This window comes from Accipiter gentilis, chromosome 4 (genome assembly GCF_929443795.1).
Source record: "Accipiter gentilis chromosome 4, bAccGen1.1, whole genome shotgun sequence".
NCBI lineage: Eukaryota > Metazoa > Chordata > Aves > Accipitriformes > Accipitridae > Astur > Astur gentilis.
In genome coordinates, this window is record NC_064883.1 from 40,397,548 (window position 1) to 40,422,107 (window position 24,560).

At 40.7% G+C, this 24,560-nt stretch overlaps 1 protein-coding gene across 4 annotated transcripts in view; it reads right to left on the bottom strand.

Annotated features, from left to right (window-relative positions):
- GALNT11 (polypeptide N-acetylgalactosaminyltransferase 11) overlaps window positions 1–24,560 on the bottom strand; it is a 54,137-nt gene continuing 29,577 nt past the window's right edge. For 3 of the 4 annotated variants that reach the window (XM_049799113.1, XM_049799112.1, XM_049799114.1), the window contains 7 exons: window positions 23,246–23,495; window positions 20,214–20,331; window positions 18,252–18,404; window positions 15,440–15,658; window positions 11,965–12,069; window positions 3,056–3,193; window positions 1–818 (listed from right to left, as the gene is read on the bottom strand). In XM_049799113.1, coding sequence (XP_049655070.1) covers window positions 687–818; window positions 3,056–3,193; window positions 11,965–12,069; window positions 15,440–15,658; window positions 18,252–18,404; window positions 20,214–20,331; window positions 23,246–23,495 — 1,115 coding nt within the window. In that variant the 3' untranslated portion in view covers window positions 1–686. The remainder of the gene's footprint in view (window positions 819–3,055; window positions 3,194–11,964; window positions 12,070–15,439; window positions 15,659–18,251; window positions 18,405–20,213; window positions 20,332–23,245; window positions 23,496–24,560) is intronic. The other variant, XM_049799115.1, reaches the window with a different exon arrangement.

Genomic DNA, 24,560 nt, shown 5'->3' on the forward strand with positions numbered 1-24,560 from the left:
TTAATAAAAAAATGATACTTTATTTTAAATGCAGCTACTGTCATGAATCATCAAAATAGACTTTGTAATAGTTACTTTGTTTTAAATATGAGGTGGCGAATGACTGCTAAGAATTTAAACTACACGAAATGTCCTAAAATTGTAAATTAAAAGAACTAAATTTAAATATTACAAATGACAATTTTCAGAAGATAAAAGGGAATAAAAGTATTTTCCAGAAAAAGTAAAATAATTTGGCCAGTAAAACCATACTAAATTAATGTAAATTAATGAGATACTGCACATGAAATACTTGAAGAGGACTCCTTTCTGTCATTGTCATTTAAAAGATCCACAAAGCTAAAATCTCACAATTTAAATTACATTGCTCTAATAATTTCTCTTACTTAAAAACAGTTCAATAATCCAGGATAATCCAAGGAACCGCTGATAAATTGCACTTCTACGTGTTGCTCTGCAGCGGGGCTGCTGCTATTACTGTTAGATCTGACCAGAGACCGGTGACCATCTGGACCTTCTCACGGACACAGCTCTTCATAGCAGAGTATTTCTAAAGGGTCCTTGCAATGGTTGGGCCGGGTGTAGCAGCTAGGGGCTCCTCGCAAAGCCCTCCAGAATGACTTAAAATCATGGCTGAAGGGGAATCGAGTCTTGGCTTAACGCTTCTCAGCCGCATCCTCGCTGTCTCAGCTCTCAAAATGCCACTGCTGAGGAAGGGACCCATCGCAGATGGCCATGGTCACGTACCCCTTGTGGCTAAGCGGATCTACCACCTTCATGCACTGCCCCACGGAGACTTGGTAGAGGCGGTTGTTTTTCTAGGAGAGAGAAAGACAGGTGGGATTTATTTATTAAAAATTCTGTTCTACTCCACCGTCAAACTGAAGCCAAAACCAATGCTTAAGGGGAGAGGATGCTCCTTCCTGACAGATAAGCCTTTCAGCAGCCTCCCTGACACACCAGACCCACAGCAGCACCATTTAAAAGCCAGAGTACAGCACACCCCATAACCATGTTCAGACCTTGAAACGAAGGCTCTCACAGCCTTACAGGGATCCAGTGTGGATTTTGTTTATACCACAGTCTCATAATGAGGTGGAGGGATGATCAGAACCGTTCCTCAGCACTCAGCAAAGAGGGAGACCACAAGTCTACAGCGCGGCACAGCCAGGTCCCTGCTCTGCAGCCGGCCAAGCCGTAGCAATGCCACTGCCCGCAGCACCCACATCCCAGTAACCAGGGCAAGGCCAGACCCTAGTCAAGTGTGAGAAGGGAACAGATCCTTCTGCTCTTTTTTTCCCCCCAGAGAACCCTGTCATCTCCCCCCACCAACAGATTGTTGCAGCTGCTTTGGGCACTTTGAGGGCCCCTGTTCTATCTGGAAAGGGCTCTCTGCACAACCTCAGCAGCTCCCGTGGGCAGCAACCTCCTGCTCTCCTGCATAGAGGGAGCAGATAGGTGAGAACAGTCGCACCGGGCTCTCCGTCACTGCTTATGGACATAAGCAGATCTCCAGTGAAGTGGAAGAACATGGCAAGAATACACAGCACTCCTCCAGAATAACCACACCACTGAGTCTTGTACTGTAACTGACAGCGCATAGTTGTACTTTCTCTGTACCAGTGACTCACACACCTATTTCCCCTTGCTCCCACAAGTCTTCACTTATCTAGAGACCCCCAGCCTGCTCACATATTCTTCACGTGAAAGGTGCCCCATGCCTTTGATTTGCCCTGCCACCCATCTCTGAACCTTCTCCAGCCCTAATTTAGCCTTTCTGAGAGGAGGCGACCAGCGTGTGCAGTACAGGCAAACTACAATGGTGCAATGACATTTTTCTGTTTTGGTTCCTATTCCTTCCCTAATCAATCCTAACATTTGATTCACTTTCCTTTGTTGTTGATCATTACCGAGCACCAATCTGACACTGTTAGAGATCTACCTCCCACACCCTCAGTGAAAATGGCCAGCTCAAAGCCCACATTTCACACACGAAGCCCAGATTCTCCACCACCACCACAGGTATCCCCTAACAGTTACGTGCATTGAATTTCAATGGTCATTCTCTCAAGTCTCGTAAAATCTTTGTCCGCTAGCTCAAGCTGAAGAACCCTGAATAATCTCTTATCAGCAGCAGAATTTTTCAGTTCTCAACTCCCAGTACCATTTGTGGCCTGCGGCACTGCTAGTGCAAGCATCAGACACGCACAACGCTGGGCTCACACAGTATCTGCCTCTGTATCTCCAAACAATCCTGGACTGCAACAGCCTTCCTTATTTGACTCCACTTAGGAACTCGTGCTGCCAACGAGCAGCATGCTATGAACCCAAGACAGTTTATGCAGAGCTGTCCTGGAAGGGCAATAGGCAGTTCTGGCACTGCCCTCCTCTTTGTTAGATGATGTTTGTACTACAGACACACTGCTATGCTGAGGGCATGTGAGGGAGCAGCCTCTGAGTTAATACACAGAAGCCAAAATTCGTGTATGCAGCGCTGGCTCAGTTTGGTGAAATCAGACACTCAAGACTCTAAGTGATTAAACTAACGCGATGCAATTATAGGGTAGACATGACAGCAAAAAACTGCTCTGTCAGTCCTCAGCTCTGCCCTGTGCATCTTCAAGCACTAAGCAGAAATCACCACATAGACTGCTCCCATCTCCCAGTCCTGCAAACACAAAACAAGAAAGAGCTACGGGGTGGATTTTGTTCTCTCTGGCATATGCTCGTGAGCTACAAGTGCTGCGGGTGGCTGTGACAAGCAGAAAAAAGGCTAAACAGGGCTGCAGAAACCTTCCTGTGTTGCAAAGGAAAGGGCCTGCATGTTCCAGAGCTCAGCAAAAGTTTTATTCAGGCTGAAATGCAGCCACCAAAGCCCATGTAACTTTTGTACAGTCTGCCTAGAATGTGGGCTGGCCCTAGTCCAGTACAATTGACTCGGTACATCTGAGGTTTGGTCATAATTAAAGTTAACCCTAATGTCCTGTTAGTGCTATTGTCACTTATTGAGACATTAATTACAAGCAACATGCTATAGGCCAGACACTCCACTTACCCCGAACGTCCACTGCTGTGAGCCGCCGGACCCATGGCATTTCATGAGACGAGGTGGATCGGACGAGCGAGTTTCCGAAACATCCAAGCAAAGGAGATTATTTAAAATCAGCTCATGATCTTCATTGTAAATCCAGACCTGAGAGAGAAGATAAAAAGACATTTATCCCAATGTTTCAGGGCAGGTGCCCTGCATCTTTTGTTCAGCTACAGAGAAGGTGCTTTAGCATCTGGGTGTCATGAGACGTGCCTTGCAATGCCCACTACCTCTTTGCTGCCTTTTTTCCAGCAACTGAAATGCAGCTGCGGTGCTCTATTGCCTTCCCAACATCCCACAGCATTACCCCATGCAGAGGCACTAAAAGGACTGCTTGTGATTCTGCTCTGTAACTAGCATTTTTAAAATTAAGCAGCCCCGATATGTTCCTCCTGTCCAGGCAGCTAGACAAGATAACGTGACAGGCAAGCAGTAGATCTCCAAGCAGGTGACCAGTCACTCTCTGAGCAAAGTCATTAAGCCCGGCAGTACATCTCCTTATCCAAAGATGATCCTTCAGTCATGAAGGAGGGGCTGGTGGATTGCCTCAGCTCCACGCACGGAGCCAGTATGGGGAGCTGCTGGGTGACAGCAGGTGGCCCAAGAGCTGTGGGGAAGTAGCTTGGCAGGCACACAAGGCCAAAAGGTATCTCCAGTCTTCTCTGAAACCGCTGCATTTGTGTATAAACACACAGGAATTTATTTAACATAGTGCTCTGGGGTCAGCTTGTAGATGCTAAATGATGAGAAACCAAAACCAGCTGCGCAAATTCTGGTGCCAGGTAGCCCACATTAGTCTCCACACTGGTCCCTGGGTCCTACTCCTTGCAGCTGGTGGCCTGGTGCTCAGAGATCTTTACTCAAGCAGATGATCACCAGCATCCAGGTGCTATCAAAACTTTCCATACTGCTCTCCAGGGAGTGAGAAAAATTGCTGCTTTACCATTCCCATGCTGAAACTACATGCTCCATAACTGACAGGTTTATGGCCTTCTCTGCTCCCCAGCCAAAGTGCTTTTTCTAGCTGTGCTGTGCTTACAGGGAGACCACCCCTCTCCATTTCACACCCACTTTGTATTGGCTGAACTAACACGAAAACGTCTTGATCTGGACCTCAAGAACCTATACAATATCCTAGCAGCTCACATAGCGGTGGGAACTGAATTCAGCTCCTCTCTGGGGCCCAACTGTATAAAGCAAGAATGCATTGGTTCACATTTGCAGCTTCAGCTGCATTTGGTTCCTGAATATACATGACATTAGAGGAGTTTCTCTGATCACACTGAAAACCACCATCACCTCTAACAAGCAGCAAGGATACACTCAAGCTGTCAGTTTGGCCTCTCCTATATGCTACTTTAGCAAAAGCAGGTATTTTCATTGTTGGCATAAAAAAGTGCCAGGCACCCTCAGTTGCTGCAGTTCATGCCCATACCCTGCTGGCTCCCACTGGGCTGCCTAAACCTTGCTTCGGAGCAAGGCACGTCTGGCACAGCTGAAGGTTCCTTGAAGCTGAACCATCAGCCTGGTCTAACTGCGGGAGCTGCTGGTCCTCCCTCCCTCCTTCAGTGCCTTCAGGCCTGCAAAGACTCGGGCCAAGACGAGTTAGGTGGAAGACCTGGAGCTCTCGTAACGAACAGGAGACTCTACGCAAGAAAGCAAAGAAATGAAGGAACTTCGGTGTGCGCAACTCAAAACATCCTTGGTTACGTATGGGTAGGGAAAAGGAGAAGAAAGTATCTGAAAACTGGAACTGCAGTGCAGGGAAGATACTGAGACCATCTGGCTAAACACCACACTACAGCTATTCTCAATGCGCCATGGGGCCCCTGCTGTCACGCTGCACCTGGACAGTATCTCCCAACCTCTCGGGATGCTGAGCAGGAGACAGCATAGCTGGCCAGGTCTCTTGCTCTGCTGCCATTCCCAGACCTGACACCAGGCTGCTTATGCACCTCACTTGCCAGCATCAACCCCCTTCCCCCTGACTTCTGACCCTGTGAACGACACGGAATCGAGCCCCTCGTAACCGTACCAGAAGTACCTGTACCTACAGGCACACTAAGTTCTTCTGGTGCACTCTTCTTCGAGCCATGTTTTGATTTCACAAAAGCTCAGTGCTGCAGTAACCATGTCTGCTCTGTGGGGTTTTTGGTGTTCTTTTTTTTTTTTTCCACTAAGTCTGCATGAGTTTCACACTTAAGAGTATAGAATATCAAATTCCAGGCAGAAAAGTCAGGCAAAGAGAACAAATTCTGGTGGTGGTTTTTGTTGGTTTTTTTTTTTTTGTCTGATGAAACTAAAAACAGCCTTCTGGAGGGAGCTGTGATTCAGGACACTGCCTCAGTTGGACAGCATGATTGAAAGGCATACAGCTCATTCATTATCACAGTGACTATTATAATACAGTGAAGGCCTCCTTTGAGGAAGTGCAGGTATTATATTAAAATTTGCCCTAACCTCAGGCATTCTCTGCCTTCTAACGTACTTTTTCTGTTTAAAACCTGTCATGAGAAAGAAAGCATGGCAAGATTAAAGAGGAGAGAAGGGAGAAATAGCAGGACTTGCCAGAAGAGCATTATTATTAAAAGAAGAAGAATGATGGAGCCAAATGCAAACAACAGATGAAACTGGTAAGAACTGAGAGAGAAGACTGCAGTGACACAGGGAGCAGACCTTTAATCAAAAGCTGAGTAATGGCAAAGAACACAAAAGAGCAGTTAACTCTAGTGTGATACTTTGAGAAAGGCTTAGACAAGATGGCCAAAATTAATTTCAAACTAATTTTGTGTTTGGTATAGAAAACAAAGGAAAGAAGAAAAAAGGCCCAATTTGGGGACACATTATGGTTCCAAATTCAAATTAGAGTATCAGTATGAACTTGCAGATTATTAACAGATTCAAGCATGAGGAAAGCAAAGCCACCCCATGGGGAGGGGTGGGGGGGTGGGGGTGTGTGTTACATAACTGCAAGCCTTTGCATACTCCAAAATTTATTAACTACTTTGCTGCTGAAGACTGGAAGGACGATGTTTAGCTCTCGTTGTTACAGGCTGTCAGAAGCAACAGCCCAGTATAGGAAGGAAAAATCTCCCGGCAGCCAGCACACTATCAAAAGTCTATCATCAATAAGGTGCCTGCCTAGGATTTATACCTCAGTTCCAAGTGATGCTTTGTTTTATCCTCCTAGGTATTTTCTACAGAAAATGCCATTTTTAAAACTTATTTAATAATAAAAAAAGTAACAGACAAGGTGCAAGGTATTTTCATCCTGCATCTACCTCCTAACATCTAGGAGAGCATCACTGTCAGATTTCAGTTTCTAAAAATGGAATTGTGTCCAGCTCCCACCACATAGGAAAGCAGCACCTTTAATTGCTGTCCCCCACAGACACACACTAACAACTGATCTCCTCCACAGATCTAAGGAAAATCACTGACCAATTTCACTGGGTCAAAAACACTGGGATGCAATTAGAATATAATGAATTGTTTCTGGTTTTAAATAAAACCTAAATGGCAGATGTTATGGAAGACCTTCTGTTCATAGTGAAATTGATCAGGTTTGGGGTTAAATAAATGATTTAATTTGGTGAATGCTGCAGGATTGGCCTCTTTATAGCAGTTTTTAACCTGTCTCTCAACACAGGCAACAGGATAAGAGGAAAGGTGCAAGGACCCCCTCAGCCTTGGAGTGCAGGGGCCCATTCAGCTGCCGACTGACCCTTCTGAGGTCTTAGATGTCCCCAGAACACCTCGAGATCTTTCCTCAAGCAAAGCATTTCAGATTTGGTAGTGCTCGGATGTCTGCCCAAGTCTCCCGCACACCAGTCAATGCCTTCACCTTTGGCTACAGGGGCACAGAGGTCCTGCTCATGCTTCGTCACCCAGACTGCAGTAGCTGGTGCAACTCTCCCATAGTTGAAATGGGACCCACAGATCTGGGGTAAGCATTCTCACCGCTACAGCAAAGCCGGCATGTCTATCCTTCTGGTCACCTACAGACAGATGTATAGCACGTGCTAGAGTAGGTCTTGTGGGCAATATAAATGAGAAGAGGTCCAGAGTATGAACTCTGTTAGTATCAACCTTTTTTTTATGCAGGTGCAGCTTAGGAAGAACTGGATTTTGGATTTAGTCCCCTGAAAAAGTAGTTCAGAATATTTTCAGATTTAAGACTGAGCTTTCCCAGGGCTTCTAGTACCTCTAGGATTTTACTTCACCCCAATATAACACAAACAAATCACCCAGCCTTCTCCTTGATTGATTGCTAAGACAACTTCATTAATCTCATTTACATACAGATAGGCAAGTAGAAACAGGGCTTCTCCTCATGCACAGCCTGTCAGTGATGACTACAGTTTAACTCCTTGCAAGGACAGCAGTGTGACAGTGCTGAAGACTAGGGAGTGGATCTTTTTTGCTCTCTCATTTTACTAATACTTGGATTTCCTGACTGGTTTCCAGTTGCCACTGTTGGTAAGGGAGGCACACTCTTCACTCCCTCCATATACACTGTATCACACTGATATCCCTCTGGGATTATTTTTTACCATAATAAAGAGATACAGGGCTGTGTTACTGCACTTTTTTTTGGTGAAAGATGAAATTATTCCTACAGTAATATTAGTTAATGTAAACAGATAACAGCTAGCTGAACTACTTCAGAGGAAATGCAAGTGAGGAAAGGGCTCAAATGGTGCTTCATCATCTAGAAGAATGGCCCATACTATCAATCATTTCCTTTTGAAACATGGAGTTAACTGTAGAAGATTTTGAGTCTAGTGTCAATATAGACAACAAAACCTATCACCTCACCTAAGGAAAAACAATAAATCAAAGAATGTCATAGATAGAAAATAGAAGCTCACTGTTCCTAGGGAATAAATATTTCAAAATGATGTCAAATAAACCAGGAAGCATCAGCCTACACTTTGGCTTTCAGAGTGCAGTGGAGTGTAGCAAAAGGCATGGCTGGCCAACTGGCAAAGCTTTGTGAATATACACTCTTTATTTGGTCTGCAAATTGCATTAGCACTAGAGGAATGCATTGAAAAATTTCAGTAAATACAAGACAGTAACTACTACAGAAACAGCCCTTTGTGTGAAAGAAAATCCCTGCCATGAACCGTGCTGACAGGAAAAGCATTCCAGTACTTTCATCAGTTAAAATCTGTTGCTTAGGTTGGCACTACTGTATTATTCCATCAGACAGTTTTTTAAAATACAAATTCAGCTTAAGTGCACAAAAAGTGGCCTCAGCACTAAGGAAGAGATGTGCCTAGCAATTTGCAACACCACAGCTATTTGCATATATTTCAGCTCCTATTATTATAGATAACAATGACATCACAGCACCAAATTACTTGTGAAAATCATCAGGAACAGCAAAGTTTGGTGGTCTATAATCATTATTTTAAGCTATTGCTACCCTGAAAACCCAACGTCCTCCTGAATGTCATTCCAAAGCAGATACATACTTTCTGTTTCACAGTTCAGTGTGTTGCTGATGTTTTATGACAATTGTTAAAGGGATCAAAGAATTGTGTTCCTTGAATAGTTCAAGGAAAAGCAGCGAGCAGACCGAACTTGCACATCTTCACACTCACTCTAGACATGTGTTGTATAAGAAAAGCAAACTAACAGCCATGATCCAGAGGTTTAAGGAGAAAGATCTTACAGAAGAACTGCACACGTGAGCACATCCTTCTAGACTCTGACTCTTGAACAGTTAATAAACGTAAGAATACATGCTTTACAAAGTGCTACAAGAGTGTTAACAGAGCTTTTCTGAAATTCCCTGCTCACATCAGTTATCTTTTAAAGGCCCAGAGCACAGATGCACATGCTTAGACACCTTAGCACCATCCACAGCTGGAATGGCAACAGCTACATTTTTAAATCTTGATATATTGCTAAGTAAGAGAAAAGTTAAATTATTGAAATGAAGTAAGCACACAGAGGAGAGATTATGACAACACAGGAAGTAAACCTTAAGAGTCAACCTAGCATATCTAAAAACAAACAGTAGAAAAAAAATCTGCATAATTCAGTGGACTTTAAGAGGAGATTTTCTGGAAAAGGAACTTGGCTTTAAGCATTTAGGTCAGGAAGAAGGCAAGCATACAACAGCTACATGATAAACCCAATATTCTTTTAGCTCTTAGATCACAAACACTCCCACTAGTTAGTCCTTGTTGGCCATTGTGCTTCACTCCAAAACCTTCCTTTTTAGTGTTCTTTGGTTCTTCTCTTCCAAGTTTGTCAGTAACTACTTCTACTCCTCCTCCTTTACAGCAGTATCTAGCCCAAAACCTGCTTCAGCCTCCTTATCCCCTAATCACTATCTGATTAACCTTGGCATAATGGTTTTAGGTAGAATCTACACCACAGTTTCTTACTTCCACTTTTCAGACATCTCCAGTCTTTCATGATGATCTTTCAATGCACTTAAGTATTTTTCTATCCTCCTTCAACACTGAAGATTTTGTGGTATGCACTACCTTGTGCATTCCCAGTTTTGCTTCCAGAAAGAGGTCAGACACACTACTGAATTTCAGGAGAGTGTTTACTTTGGCAATCTTTGCAGTTCCTTCACATGACTACTCTTCAACTACAAAATTTCTCAATCCATATTAGTCTTCTGTTTTCAAAATTCACAATCAGGTCTTCTGCTTCTTCTGTTACTTCAGACCTCTCTTCACTGACCTTCGTTCTATAGTCACCTCTTCTACTTGTTCTATTTCTAACTACAAAATTTTCATCACTTATTCCTAAATTTATGTTCAATTCCCAGTATTATCCCAGAATGAGTATTTCTGTTCCAGTTAATGAAACGTCCTAGTTTTCATTATAACATTTGTGAGAGAGACAAATTTTTAAACTATTTTCTAGATGTGCAGATTGTTATCTTCCAGAGTAACCATCTGCACTGTATATATTAAGCAACACACCCTTAACTTGCTGCCAGTGGGCATCCACGGGACAGGATAGCTGGGTACCTGCCTTTCACCAGACCCAACACAGGCTTTCTTATTAGGCCAAAGGCATAAAACAGATGGTTCTAGAGCAAAAATCAGCTGAAAATGCCAGTGGGTTGAGTGTTACCAGAAACAACAGTCAAAAGCTTCCAATACTCAGGAAGTTTCTTGCTATTTTTAGAAGCAGAAATTGTTAAATGTCATCTTTCTCTAAATTGTTCTCATGTATCTATAGCTAGATTGTTCAAGAGGATATGAAAGAAAGCTGGCTGAATGCACCCTTGGGATTTATTAGAATGAAATAAGTCTAATGGCAGAAAACCATAGCATTGGTTAACGTACTTGGTTGAAGAACAAAATCACTGAAAGAAGATAGCACAGCCACTTTTTTTATGAGAACTAATTCCTTAATATACTACTAGAGTAAACTAGATTTATGAGAAAAGAAGCCAAAGATCAACAATCAGAGCACTAAATTTGTCTTTCTCAGCACCCAAAGGCTAACTGAAGTTTCTCTCTCCAGGACAAAAATCAGAAAAAGGTTTTGATAAGGAAAAACAACAGACTTCCTCCTCCAGCCATGTGGCAGTTCACTATTAAAAATACTGCAGGAAGGAGAAGGGAAACAGTAACTGTGAGGACCCATCTGTTCTTACTGCGGACATCATCCACAGGCAGTCATTTTTGCTTTCTCATTCAGACTGAAAGGCTCAGAAAGCAGCGTAGCACCTTTGGCACTGTAAATGTACAATCACTGGTGCCAATCAGCTACTGTTACATTTACACAGTCTTTACAAAACTTGCTGACTTTCTTACAGCCAATGGTAGAGATCACATAGGAAAACCTTGATTCCCATTCCAGCTTAAATTGATCCACCTTTAACACAGGGACCTACAATTTGGTCACAGTGATGTTTACTCAGTACTCCAGAGGCAAAAAGTCCCATTAGTTGACAAAGCACACAACTTTTTGTTGTGTGACTATCACAAATCATCCTGCTTCTACTGCTGCAGTTTCCATATCCTGAAAACTACTGCCCATTTCATAAATTATCAATTTCGTCTAGCATAAACTACCTTTGGTAAAGCTACGCTGCATTACCTCCCATGCTCCATTTATTTTACATCTTTGATTACTTTTCAGATGCAATCTAGTTTTTAGACTTGTGTCCCATGGGCTCCTAAATCATAATGTTCTCAATGTAGTTCTTAGCTAGGTAAAAGTCTTTATGACATTAGGTGAAGATCTCTCTACCCTGAAGATTGTTTATCCATGTCCCGAATTTCTGTTGCCTGAAAGAACAGAAGAAGTGAAATAGCAAAGGTTTCATGTAGTATTATAAAAACTCTCATTAGATTTTCACATCCATCCCCAATTAATTCCCAGATCAGCAAATCACCTGTAGCCACAGAAATTCCTAAATTCCTTAGAATTCCTTCTATTTAGCAATAATAACAAATCATTCATTCACCCCAAACTACAACCTCTCCAGCAGCAGAGGACTAGTTGTACAGGATACAAAGAACAGCAGGCCAGGAAAAGGCTGCCTTAAATCCAAGTACGAGGAATTGACTGAAAGAGCTTCTACAAATTCTGAAGTGTTAATCAGTGGATTATGAGCCCACCGGGAGCCACTTAAGGATAGTCTTCAGCCACATACAAAGATTCTTGCCATAAAGATAGGGGAATATAATATCCAATACTCAGCATTAGTAAGGTACAGAGCAGTAAGCTCCACGATCTCCTCAGCCAGCCTTGCAGTTTGAACGATACTCTGAAATCAGTCTGCTTGCTGGTGAGATGTTAAACTAGGACATTTTGCCAGCAGGAAAACATATTAGCAATAAGATGTGAATGTGAATCACTAGTCAATATACTTAGGAATATCATACCTGGTTTTGATCGTTGTAGTCACATTCCCGAACCACTACCAGGCCTCCTTTCTGACTTGGGTGGCCCTGGGCAACCAGGCATTTGTTGGTTTGAAGGTGATACAACTAGGAAAGGAAAACAGTTTGATGGACAGAATAAACAACAAACATTACATACCAAAGGGAACATACAGTAATGCTTTAGAAGCCCTAGAACTCAGTGTGCTCACAAAAAAACCCAACCCCTTCTTCCCTTTTAAAATACCATTTTGTTTTTCAGAGAATTTGGAGAAAAGACAGCATTAAATGGTTCCATTTTGCTTCCTAATTACATCAAGATTTCCTTCTTTATGGTACAAGTGCAGTACGCACAACCTGGCTCAGCACATGCTGGCCATACTCGACTGTCAAGTTGCTTTCCCCTCTTTCACTCTCCATGGAAGTCTCAGGTCCCAGATACTCACTAGCTCAGGAATATCAACTATACTGTATAAACCACATTTTGCTACAGTTTAGCTTGAACGTATGTCTCCTCCTACAGCCTCTCTTCAAAAAGCAGGACAGCCTCTTTGAGAAAGGAGAAGGAATTACTTAAATACCAGCAACTTTAGAGACTTAATGTTGTTTGCAATTTGAATTTCAAGAGCATTTAGGTAACTGAAAAGCCATAGTTATCAGCTATGTTATTTTAATGACAGATCAGGGAAGAAGAGAAAAATGTTACAAAACACCCAAATGCTCATTCCAGTTCAAATGCACTACCTAGTCTGATTTGGAATAATGTTGTATCAGAGAACTAGATTCAGGTCAGGAGACTGTCCTGTGATGCAAAACTGGAAGCATCTACCATCAGAGCAAACAAGGAGGTCCTCAGCAAGTTAGCAATCTCTCTCCTGGTTTGGGCAATGATGCCTACCCTGGAAGTCACCCAAGAGGTCTTCTGCAGAGTCTGAAGATTAGGTTGTCCTATTCCAACAGTCAAGAATCATTAAGATCTTGATGTATCCCCACAGAGTTACTCAGCAAGACAAAACACCTCTATTCTGGCTTTAAATTACACACATGCCCTGATCTAACTGGTGGCCAGCAGAAGACTTCTTTTCAGCCTGATTATTTTTCTTCCCGTGATGCAGTAGGGATCAGGTTATTCAGGCAGCAATCACTGCCTGCACATCAAGAACTGCACTGCACACAGCCAAGGGTACAAAGGAGAAAGGCAATTATTCTAGCAATGTCCACAACTCTGCCATTTCCTTCCTCACAGAAAAGGGCCCCGCTCTCTACCAAGTGCATGGGAGTGCATTTGACAGTCACTGGGTGTGTGCATGCGTGGGAGATGGCAGGGCCCCAGATCTGGCATCCACATTAAAAGTAATTATTTCCAATCTGGAGCTGAATGTAGAGGAAAAAAGAATTTGCTGTCCTGAACTCAAGGACAGGCTGATTAATTAGCTAGCTGCATTTTATTATGAAGACTTACATAGCTGTCTGGGCATTTGTATTGATTCAACAGATTTTTAAGAAACCAAAAGACACTTCCAGCAATAAAAAGAACAAACTGCTCCATCACAAGATAGCAAAAGTTAGAGAGTGCAAATACCAAATAATATTCTTCACTAAACACCATTTCTGGAAATAGCTGTCCCAAGGCACATCAACAGCCTCCTCAAGTGCACCATGTTTCTCCTGTTCCCTACACACATCTGAAACAAATTACACATAACCTTCTAAGTAATATTTCCTCACACCCCAGAGACTTCTAGGAGAGATCTCATTTTCATCATTCTTCACTCAACAGAAGGCTTTCAAACCATACAGCTACATGAGTTTTATATGATTTTTGTCCTTGTTTTTATTGGCCATGATGATCAGCATTTGATAACACCGTTAAGAACTGTCACAATTTGTGATCATTACAGTTCTTCCCAGCTGTCAAACCAGCACTTATCTCTGGCCCAATTAGTTTTTGAGAATAAGATGGGATTTGGAGTGATTCATCCCGAATCCTAAAGAGTCTGGCACACAGTGGTGACATTGGCTGATCGTTCTGTTCCTTGTAGGCATCTGGAAATAGTTTATAGTATCATCAGAGCCAAAGCTGACTCTCTCACACAATGCTGGGTATAATTCTTGAACCCCGGAGAATGAAGCCGAGGAGCTGCATTTTTCAGTGTCTTGCCTCCCCCTTCTTAAAGGGTGCACAAAGTTTTTCTCCAAATTAAGGCACGGGAAATTATTGCCCCTTAAGTGTTGTTGGGGGATTCAGATCCCTCAAGTAGCCTCCCTCACATCAGCAATTCCTTAGTTAAACTTCTGTCTGAACGAAAGTAGAAAGCTATTAAATTTAAATGGGGGGGAAAGAAAACAAACAAGGTCTGACTGGGGAAATAACAGCATTTAACAACTAGGGGAATCAGCCCATTGTATCAGTTTTATTCAGGGAAACTACACGTTTGCCCTAATAAATAACTTTACAGCTTGGCTGGGATACTATTATAAAAATACTGCACAAATCATGGATTCCCAGATAGCTGCTTCCAAGCAAAAATCTAATGATGTCAATAGGTTCTGCATGAACTCAGGTCCTCCAGGCTGAACTTACTTGCAGGACCAGCAACTGTCAACAGCTACTGCAGCCAGTGTTCCTTTGTGGAGAGGGCTGCATCACTATTTAATGCTTCCAATTATTGAGCTAGAAAGGAATCTGCTAACCATAATCTATGTGCACATGAAATAGTTTATTCTCTTTCACAGAGAAGACCTTGAGAATGTTGTCTTGGGTTTGAAGTTATCCATTATTTTGGGGAAGCATAAAAAGCACACATCAGACCAATCTGGCACTGGAGAAAACAGATGCAACTGTGTGCTGGCTTTGCCTGCATACAAACCCATAAACATAAGCTTCAGAGCTAAGGCATGAATTTAATCATGATTTTCTTCATGAATACATGTAAAAATTTATCTCTTCTACTTTGAAGAAAAAAAAGGAGGAAAACTCATTTTTTGTTCATTATCTAACAGCCTTTTCAGGACTAGAAAAGCCATCATTACTCTCAGATGCAAATGTTCATCTTTGCAGAAAATTATCCAGTAAAAGCAGTGAGTTTGGAAACTAATTACTTTGTACTCTTATCATAAACCAACAGAGCATGAATATTTGAGGCCAAATTTCTCTCTATCCAAATCCATCTTCAGAACCAACAGCCATGAAAGTGCATTCTAAAGACATCAAAACTTCATAACTCAGAGCTTTGAGGAAAGAAACCTCACTGAATAGTATCTAGTCTGAAGATGACCTGAAATACAGATCACAGTGAAACTGATTTGCTTTTGTCCAAAGACAGAAATTCTGTTATTTTCAAGACAGCTTGTTGCAAAACTAAAGCTCTATGGAAACAGACCATTTTTATTGTATTTAAGTAAATCTTTCAGAAAGAATCTCAAAATAATTAAAAAAAAAAAAAGAATTCTGTATTTTTAAGAAAGTTTATCTTACCCTTCCACGCTGGATTATTTTCGGTCGTTTCTGTGCCCTATTAATAAAAACTGGCTGCGGAGCTTTGGCATTGGGCCCAGATATTTGCATCTCAGGATAGATATTATCTAAATACCACTTAAATGACTTGCAGTTCAATCTTTTTCTCAGTTCTACACGGTCGGTAATATTTCCATAGTTTCTCATCCTTAGCTCGGGTCTCAAAGCAAAATATTGCTCCTGTATTTAAGAGAAACAGGTTGGGTACAAGGGGAGAAGAATTTCAAATTATTGATTTCCAACTTCTTCCTGTTTGCAGAACTCCCAAAGTTTCATTTCATTTTGCTAGTCCTTTCAACCATTAAGTTTGAAACTGACATTAGGAAATTCCAGTGTTTAGATTGCCACAGGAGGTGAGATTTATCTTGCCTAACTCTGAGCTAATCTTTCTAGACTGCTTTTTTTGATGAAGACCCTTCTCAGGCATGAATCTGCTGACCTTTTTTAGATGCCAACTTGAGGAGAAAACAAATCAGCCCTACACTCCATTGGCAGTAAAGGCATCCTAGACTCATTAAGTCAGAAACAAATGTGTATATCATCATCATTCTCCTCACCTGGCAAAGCTTTCTTTAAATTAGTTTGATTGTAATTGATTGTTTTCACTGTTGTGGGGTTCAAGTGTATTTTTGTCTTCCACAGTTTCCACCTTCCAACTTTACAAGTTACCAGGGCAAAAAAATTCCTTATCAGAATAAACCTATAAAATGGGACTATCTTGTGAAGTTCAGTGGGACCATGCATTTATTCACATGAAGAATCAGAACTGTCACCTGGGCTGTCAAGCCCAGTTTTTCCCCTTCATCTGCACCATCTCCAGAAATGCTCCCATGATGTTATTTTTTCATGTTCTAATTTATGATTATACTCAGAATTGTACCTGGTTAGGCAAGGAGAGATTAAGATTCCAGCTCAATCTTATGTGCTGTTCAACTCTAATGCAGAGACAATGAGGACAAACAGGAATTCATGAATGTACAATGTGGCATGAATACCATTACCAAAACTAGAAGAAAAATCCCCTTGTAGAGTCTTTAATTCCAGCTAGATTTACAGAGCTCATAGAAGAAGCATTGTATTTGCACATTAACTCGTTTACTAGATATTACTTAGAAATCAGTTTTCAGGGCACTGAGCTATGGTATTTTGTTGGATTAATCTCTAGCAGACATCTGGAATTCACTTACTGTAATGTGGTTCTAACAGTTTTCAATTACCTACTGCTATCTCTGATATTCAGATGACAGACAATGCCATTTCAAGATAAATTACGTATCTGTCCTTATCAAGCTCTTTGAGTATTTGGATGCACTTGATGTATCACTGGTATATTAATAGCAGAGGAAGGGGAAGCATTAAGTACATTGGACTGTTGGACAACTCTGAGGAAGTTCAGAGATAGACTGGACATGACTATCAGAAATTGGTCCGCTTCAAAAAAGTTGTTCTGCTATTCCAATTGCCTCTTTCCTGGATAAAATTCAAATGTTAGTATCCTACCTTTTCTGCATTATTTATTTCTGTTGTATACATGAACTTACTTCTTTTACATTTTGCTTTTGACAGTGATGAAAATTTTGCTGTTTGCCTACAATTTTATTTATTAAATACTGATATTTGCTCTTTGCTGCAAAACAGGTCCTTTAAGTCTTATCTTTGTACTATTCATCATACAATCACTTCAGTAAATTATACAGGCCCTAAATATTTGCATTACACTTATAAAAACAAAAATATTTCCAGGCTTGCCTTCCATACATAAATCTGTCATAATGACAGTCTCTGGCAACTATCAGAGAATTAGATTAGAAACAGCTGGAAACATTCAGGACAAATCTGTGATAAAAGACTGCTAGAATCAGCAGTTTAAGTCCTTGTTGGACAAAGTAGTATTAGCTGGAAATTATAACAAAGAATCAATTCCAAGCTTCAGAGAAAGCCATCATTAATCATAAAACAACTGTGCCCAGACACCAATAAAAGGGAAAGTGATAGATCAAATCCACCAATGCATTACTGAGATGGAGAATGGAGATAAAAATTAATGACCCTTAATAGGTTCCTCAGACTGACTGAACATCAAGATAAAGCATAGTGTTTGAAACATAAACCTCTAAAGAATATAAAGTTAATAAATTATGTCTTGTATAGAAATTGTAGGGACCACAGGAGCTGGCCACACAGCAAATCCTATGGTCTCACAAGGCAAAAATGTCCTCAAGTATCATAGAGGTCAGGGCTTCACAAAAACCCAATCTACATTCAAACGCATCAGTACCAAGATCTGAAGACAAGGAAGGAATATGCTTGCCCTTGAATCCAGAAGGTAATCTTGATTCATATTCCAGGGCAAGACTAAGAATCAGGCTGCTAATTAAAACAGAAAACAAACAACCATCCAAGAAAAATCCCTGTCTCGCCAACATGGAAACTACCTGAAGGCATATAGCAGTATATGGCTGCCATGAAATACTGATTTGGACACCAAGCAATGCAGAGCTTACAAGAACTCTTTCACCATCTTTTACTTCATTAAAAAGGCATAAAACTGCATCTCCTGCAGGTAGCAGAAGTAACAGGGAGGAGCCTTGAGCACCCAAAAGCCAAATGACAGTCCTACAGAATTTAGGAATTCAAATCAAAATTAACATTAGGAAATCAGACTACAGAAGGAAGACCCCATTAGAGCTGCTAACAGACCCCACCATGATCCAGTCCTTTGACAAACAAGCCAGTTAATAACCTTATTTCATGACCTAAAATTGTCTCTTACCTTATAGTCATCCATCCACACATGTGCCAGCCTCAGTGAGTTATGAGCCATAGTGTCCTGTCCTCCTGGTGAGCCATAGGGACGCCTTTTACGGAAAATATGTCCCACCCTGGAGCAGGGAATGATCAGAAGTCTACCACCACACATCCAGATCTGTCCATACAAAAGCAGAACACACCTCATTGTACACATACTGACAAGGCTCACTACCTCCTCCCCTTCTTCAAGGGATACTTAGGTAGGTTTATGCATTACGACAGGATTAGGTGTCAGCAATGTTGTCCTACATGTCATGCTTTCTGACAAATCAAAGTATTAGATCTTCAGGTTAGAAAAGACTATTTTTGTCATATCATCACACTTTCCACATAAAACGACATGGCTTTCATATAAGAAATAGTAAATTTTCTAAAATTTTATGTTCTAATGACCTACTAGAGAACACTGAACTTGCAAATTAAGATATCTAAATCTATTTACCTACATGAGAATTACATGTCCACACTTCCACAATACCTAATGAAGATCAGTCAATATCACTAAGGGAGCCTGGAGATCTTTTCAAGTATAAGCACCTATTTTACACAGCTGTTTGTTTCTGTTAAGTATATGGGAACTCAGAAAACTGTTCACATTCAGATGCTACATTTAGGTGCCTTAATCCAGCTCCAGTGCACCCCAAATCTAGATTTCCTTCACACTCTACTTCCATTGATTTCTTTAAATTTCTTTTTAAACTTCAGCTTCCAACAAATTGTCATCATTGGTACTTTGTTGGACTAAGGGGTCCTCCGATCTCAGAAGATCATCTCACATTAGCAGTTTATAATAAAATCAATTCAAAACTCCTCCTGGATAAGATAAAGGCCAAACTTCTTTCCAACTCTCACCCAGGGAGATGGAGCTTCCAGACATTATAAAGCTCCCTGAATATCCTCCAATTTTTCAAAGCCCTTTTTATTGAAATTGTGTATTACACAGTAACAATAATTTCCTCACACTCCATACACTTCTACTCAGGTATCTAATAATTGTATGAAGACTTGAAAGATTTTATTTATTCAGTACACACCCCTTTAAAGTCACTCAAATTTATGAGATGCCAGTTCTTATTTTTGAACTCTAATCTTGATTGCTCTGAAGACCCAATTTGACAGATTTCTCTAAGGTTTTGGGGCTTGTGTGTTTAGTTTGGGGTTTTTTATGTTAACTTCACTTTTTAATCCCCTTCTCATATTTGTCATGATAGCGTATCATTTTCAGGCAGACTCTTGTCAAACCTGTTGATGAATCCACTTTACAAAAGTGAAGAGGTAAACATGACATTGAGCACAAAAAGTTGGTTTTCTTTCAGCAGAGTAACAGGGAAGATGAGATAAAATACAGGAAGCCCAACAAAATATCAGTTTTGAATCCCCTGATTACAACTTTGTCATTATTTTTCCAACCAAGCTGACTCCTCTGCATGACTCAATTTAGTTACAAAAAAAATTTACGTTCCCAGGCCCTCACAAAGGAGGCTGAAGTGTCTGAAAAGCCCCACACATTTCTAAGGAAATAAAATAAGCTTATTTATTATCAATGTTGCTGTGAGCTACACATCTTTTTAACTGACTTGTGAAATTCATCAGACATTGCTTATAAATTCATTTCAGAAGTTTGCATGATTATTTGTTTCTTATACTTCTCTATAGGTATTATGAAATGTTCCACCAAACAAAGAAAAAAAATCGCAAACATTTAACTGCAGAGCTCAAAATTCTCTTTAATCTTCCCATTAAAACTTAACTTGAAGATTATTTTAAGGGCAGTTACTGTGCACTGAAGTCATCCTTCCTGGGAATAAAAGTGTCAATTTCTGTGTGCAAATAGCTATTACAGTGCTAAAGAAACTGTACATAGGGAAGAGAAGCAGCAAGACACCGAGGTTCATAGTCCAAATTCACATGAAAGCTAGATTACCCGAAAAGATATTTCCAGATTTTCTCCTCCCCAGATGTCCATGCCACTATCATACTGTCCAAGTTCATTGAAGTACTCACGATCCATGGCAAACAGGCCTCCAGCCATAGTAGGTGACCTAAAAAGGAACATTGAAAGAAGTTCATTTTCTTTCACAGCAAAAAAAAAAACAAAACAAAAAACCAACAGTAATTTTAGCTGAATCTGCTAGTCCCAAAGCTTAAATTTAGACCTACATAATACAATTTAAATCCTGCAGACACTAGAAATCATCAGATCACACTTCTACTCTCAAAACATTTTCAAAAGCAGATCTGCAAGTGGTATTTGTGATCTTTCATTATTCCAATACCTATTAACCATATTTCTTTGTATACTAAGCTTGAGGAAAAGGGATAGGACAAGGAAAAAGGAACAAAGTGGCTGTCACCACTTAAAAAAAAAAAGTAAAAAAGCAAAACCTTGTGCAAGTTTGAGTCCATCAAGTTTTCTACATTGAAACTTATGAGCTGCCTTTAATTAGATCTGTCTTTACCAGAAGCTTTTTCCCTTACAGTTACAAACATGTACACTTGCACACAATAATGTGTTCTTCCCCCTCTAACAGGGGCAAATTATACAGACCAGGCTTGACTGAACTGCAGAAAGAGTAGAATCCAGAGTAACACATTACTTTCCCATATTAAATTAAATCAAGAAACAAGGTCCAAATTTAAATTATACAAGCAAGGAGGCTGCTAAAAGAACTGGTACTCTGTCTCCTAGATAGACTTTAAATACCAGGAGCAGTGTTGTTTCATCATTGATGCAATGATCAATGTATTGGTAAGTTATTTACAGTTTGTATATTTGCATAGGTGTTCTCTTTGGCATTTCCCAGTTTTTCACCTTGCCTGTGTGTTACTAGAATAGTGCTCTATTCTGTAAAAACAACAGTGTATGATCCCCACTGTACAGTCTTTAGATTGAATTGCTACTGTATCACAAAGTTGCAATATGTGGATGCCCTAGAAGAGTATAAAAAAAAAGAGTAAAAACACTACATAAATATGATATGATGGTTGGAACATATGATGGGCTGGGAACAAGATTTCTCCCATCCTTATTAATAAAAACCTGTGATAAAGCCAAGCCTAAGTCTGGATTTCCTTGCTTGGTCTCACACAATTTTCTACTAGTTTCTGTCACTTCAAAACCTGGGTTGAAAGGTTGCTCTCAATTTTCCATCCCTGACACCAAAATATCTATTATGAAGGTCTCTAAAATGTAAAATGTAAGACTTTCCGTCTGATGGAAAGCCATTTTCAAAGGTTAAATAGCAATCTAGCTTCTTTTTCAAAGCAGGCAGAGACCTCCAGCTAGGAAAAGTCTTTTTCACACTCAAAAATGTAATCATTTTAGATGATTAGACTCCCCTTAACTGTGAAGTTCTCTGCCTTTTCCATGGGAGTTCTTCCTAAAAGTGAGTTGAAGGAATGCAACAACAGTGTTGAACACAGCAAGAACTAACCTTCAGGCATTCCCCAGATTAACTGTTAGAACAGTTCTTAACAGAATAAGGGTTTTAATAATTTCTGTGCTGGTTCCCCATTCATGTTTTCCCAGTCTGTCCTTTCCCTTCTGGCTTCAGAAACTGCCACTGTGGCACTTCCCAAACAAGCCAGTCAAACTGTTAAGTAACTTAAGAAGTTTCCTGGCTTCTCAGACCAAATCTTGTGATGGGTAGACTAACTGCAGAGCTGTCAGGTAACAGCAGAGAACCTTGTCCTGGAGCTGCCTGCATCAGCCCGAAATGCTCTTCATTTACAGTCCAAGAAAAGAGAATGAAAGAGAGATGAGACCACCCAATTCCTGATTCACTTCGCAAATCTTACAAAAGTACCACACGATCTGCAAGGAGTCCGTTTGTGAAAAAGGTAAAGTTCTTCCACCTTACAAACCTGAATTCTGTACCGAGATGGATACCTGCGACTAGAAAAAGCACAATCAGCTTCTTGCTATTGCTCTACCGGCACTGGTCCTTCTCATGAAGGGCTTCAGGCTGGGACAGCTTCTATTCTCGTGTCTGAACCGCATGTGCCTGCTACTAAAAAAAGGTGTCTACTGACATCATTTTATAACAGTTACGTTTCCAGCAGGAACCAGATATTGCCAGTTCTGTACAGGCAAGACAGCCATCATTGGGTTAATCTTTTGATTAAGGAAGGTAACTTTCAAGTCCTAGCGTTAAGCTTTACCAAGACTTTTGTTTCAGAACAACCCTCAAAAGACCACAAAAACAATACGGACAGACTTCCAACAGACAGTTTTAGGCACTTGCCACATTGTGCAAAGAGACAAGTCATCTTTTAAAGATGGTTTTCACAACCACGTGTGTTCATTCAGGATGCTTTATGACAAAATAATTGCTTGTTTGAGGAAAACGTAAGTGAAATCTAAAGCAAAAAAAATGACGCTGACATAGAAAATTACCATATGCTCTTATGTTCTCTGCCATCAGCTAGGAAACCAACTTTCTATTACCACAAAAACATATTTTCCCAATCTAACAATTCTTTAGCATTTCATCACAGAAATTACAGAGCCTGTATTAGTGAGCTATTCAGGCTATTACTTGCACAAAGGCGGTTATCAATATCATCATTAAGCCAAACACATTGACAGACCGGAAACAAACATCAATGTATAGCTCAAAAGTAAAATTATTGGACAGATTTAATACAGAATAGCATAAGCTGTTTAAGACTTTTGTCTTTGGCAAAAGCTGCTGTTGTACAAGTGTTCTCTAAAAGTGTGCTTTCTTGACCTAGTAAGACAGATATATCTAATTCATGATTAAATGCAAGAAATTAAACTGAAATAGGTAATAGTAACCAAAACTATTTCTAAGTAAAATAAACAAGTCGGTATCTGACAGGTTAGGCATCTGCTTCTAAAACTGCACACCCAGATAACACTCCATAATGCTTAAGAAGTGTTTCTGATCATCCATACGTTACACAGAGCTTCACACCACATAGGAGGAACCTTACTTTATTGGAGCGGTGGCTCCCTCGGGTCCTTCCAGTTCTGACAAAGGAACAAGATCCCACTTAAAGTGCAGGCCCCAGTTAAACCCTCCACGCACAACCGGGGAAGAGCTGTAGGTAAGCGTGTCAGCACTGATTATGTCAATCACAGGGCACACCACAGTCCTGCGATCTTCTCTGATGGGAGTCAGCAGAGGTTGTAACCACATCTCGTTCACCTCACAGTGACTGTCCAGGAATACCAGCACTTTCCCTACAGAGGTCAAAGCACACAAAATAAAGATCCATGGTAGCATGAAACACACAAGCACATATGCAATTATATCGGCAGCAGAGTATCAGCAGTATCCTCACCACCCTGTGTAACAGAGGGGAAACACCACCTGCAATTGGAAGCACTGACAAACCAAAGACTCTACAGGGATTACTTCAGTCACAAAGGCAGAAGGTAGATCATCACTATTCACATTCAAGTAGGCCATTATTTGCATTTCTTTGACAGGGTTTTATAGTCATCAAATTTTCTACCCAGATTCAGCAGAGCTACTGTACTTTAAATGAAACATCATCAGACCAGCACTCTAAGAGTCAGGAGGTGCATTTGTCCTAACGCAGAACACCTCCAACACCTGAGTTACACTACAGAGATAGATGACAATAACAGATATTGGGCTGGATTAATTATCCCCATGACAAAGCTGGTTTTGTCCACTGACTGTAATCGCCTTGAGCTCGCTTCATATCACACTTCAGCACCCATCCAACTACTGTTGCAGCTAAGATCTGTGGATTTTAAAGGAAGTCATTCCGATGAATTAATCTGCATTCATCCATGACACAGGCCACAACATTTCAAGTCCTGAATATAAAGTAACACAGAGCATCTCCCCATTTCATTAACTCTAGAGTGATTGTGGATTCATACCAGTTTAAAAGGAGAGTGAATGCCCTAAATGAGCACAGCCAAATTCACCAGTATTAGACCAAGCAACACTTCAGTCCCATCAGTTTACATGGGGAGTATCTGCCATGGTCAGAGAGGGCAGTTTGACCCATGAGGGACCTTCAGGCTCAGCTGGTCGAACAAGTCATCTCAATTTCTATGATTCAACACAAAATTTATGTAATACTAGAATAGTGTGGAAGACATCGGAAAGAGCTTTAAAGAAACAACTGTGAAACATACATATAGAACGAGACACCCATTAACAGACAGTATTGACTGAGGAAGGAAAAAAAAAACAGACTCCAGCAGTTCAGAAGAGTAATAAAATTACTTCAAATTGCGCTAACTTAAATGAATCCTAGCACATCTTGG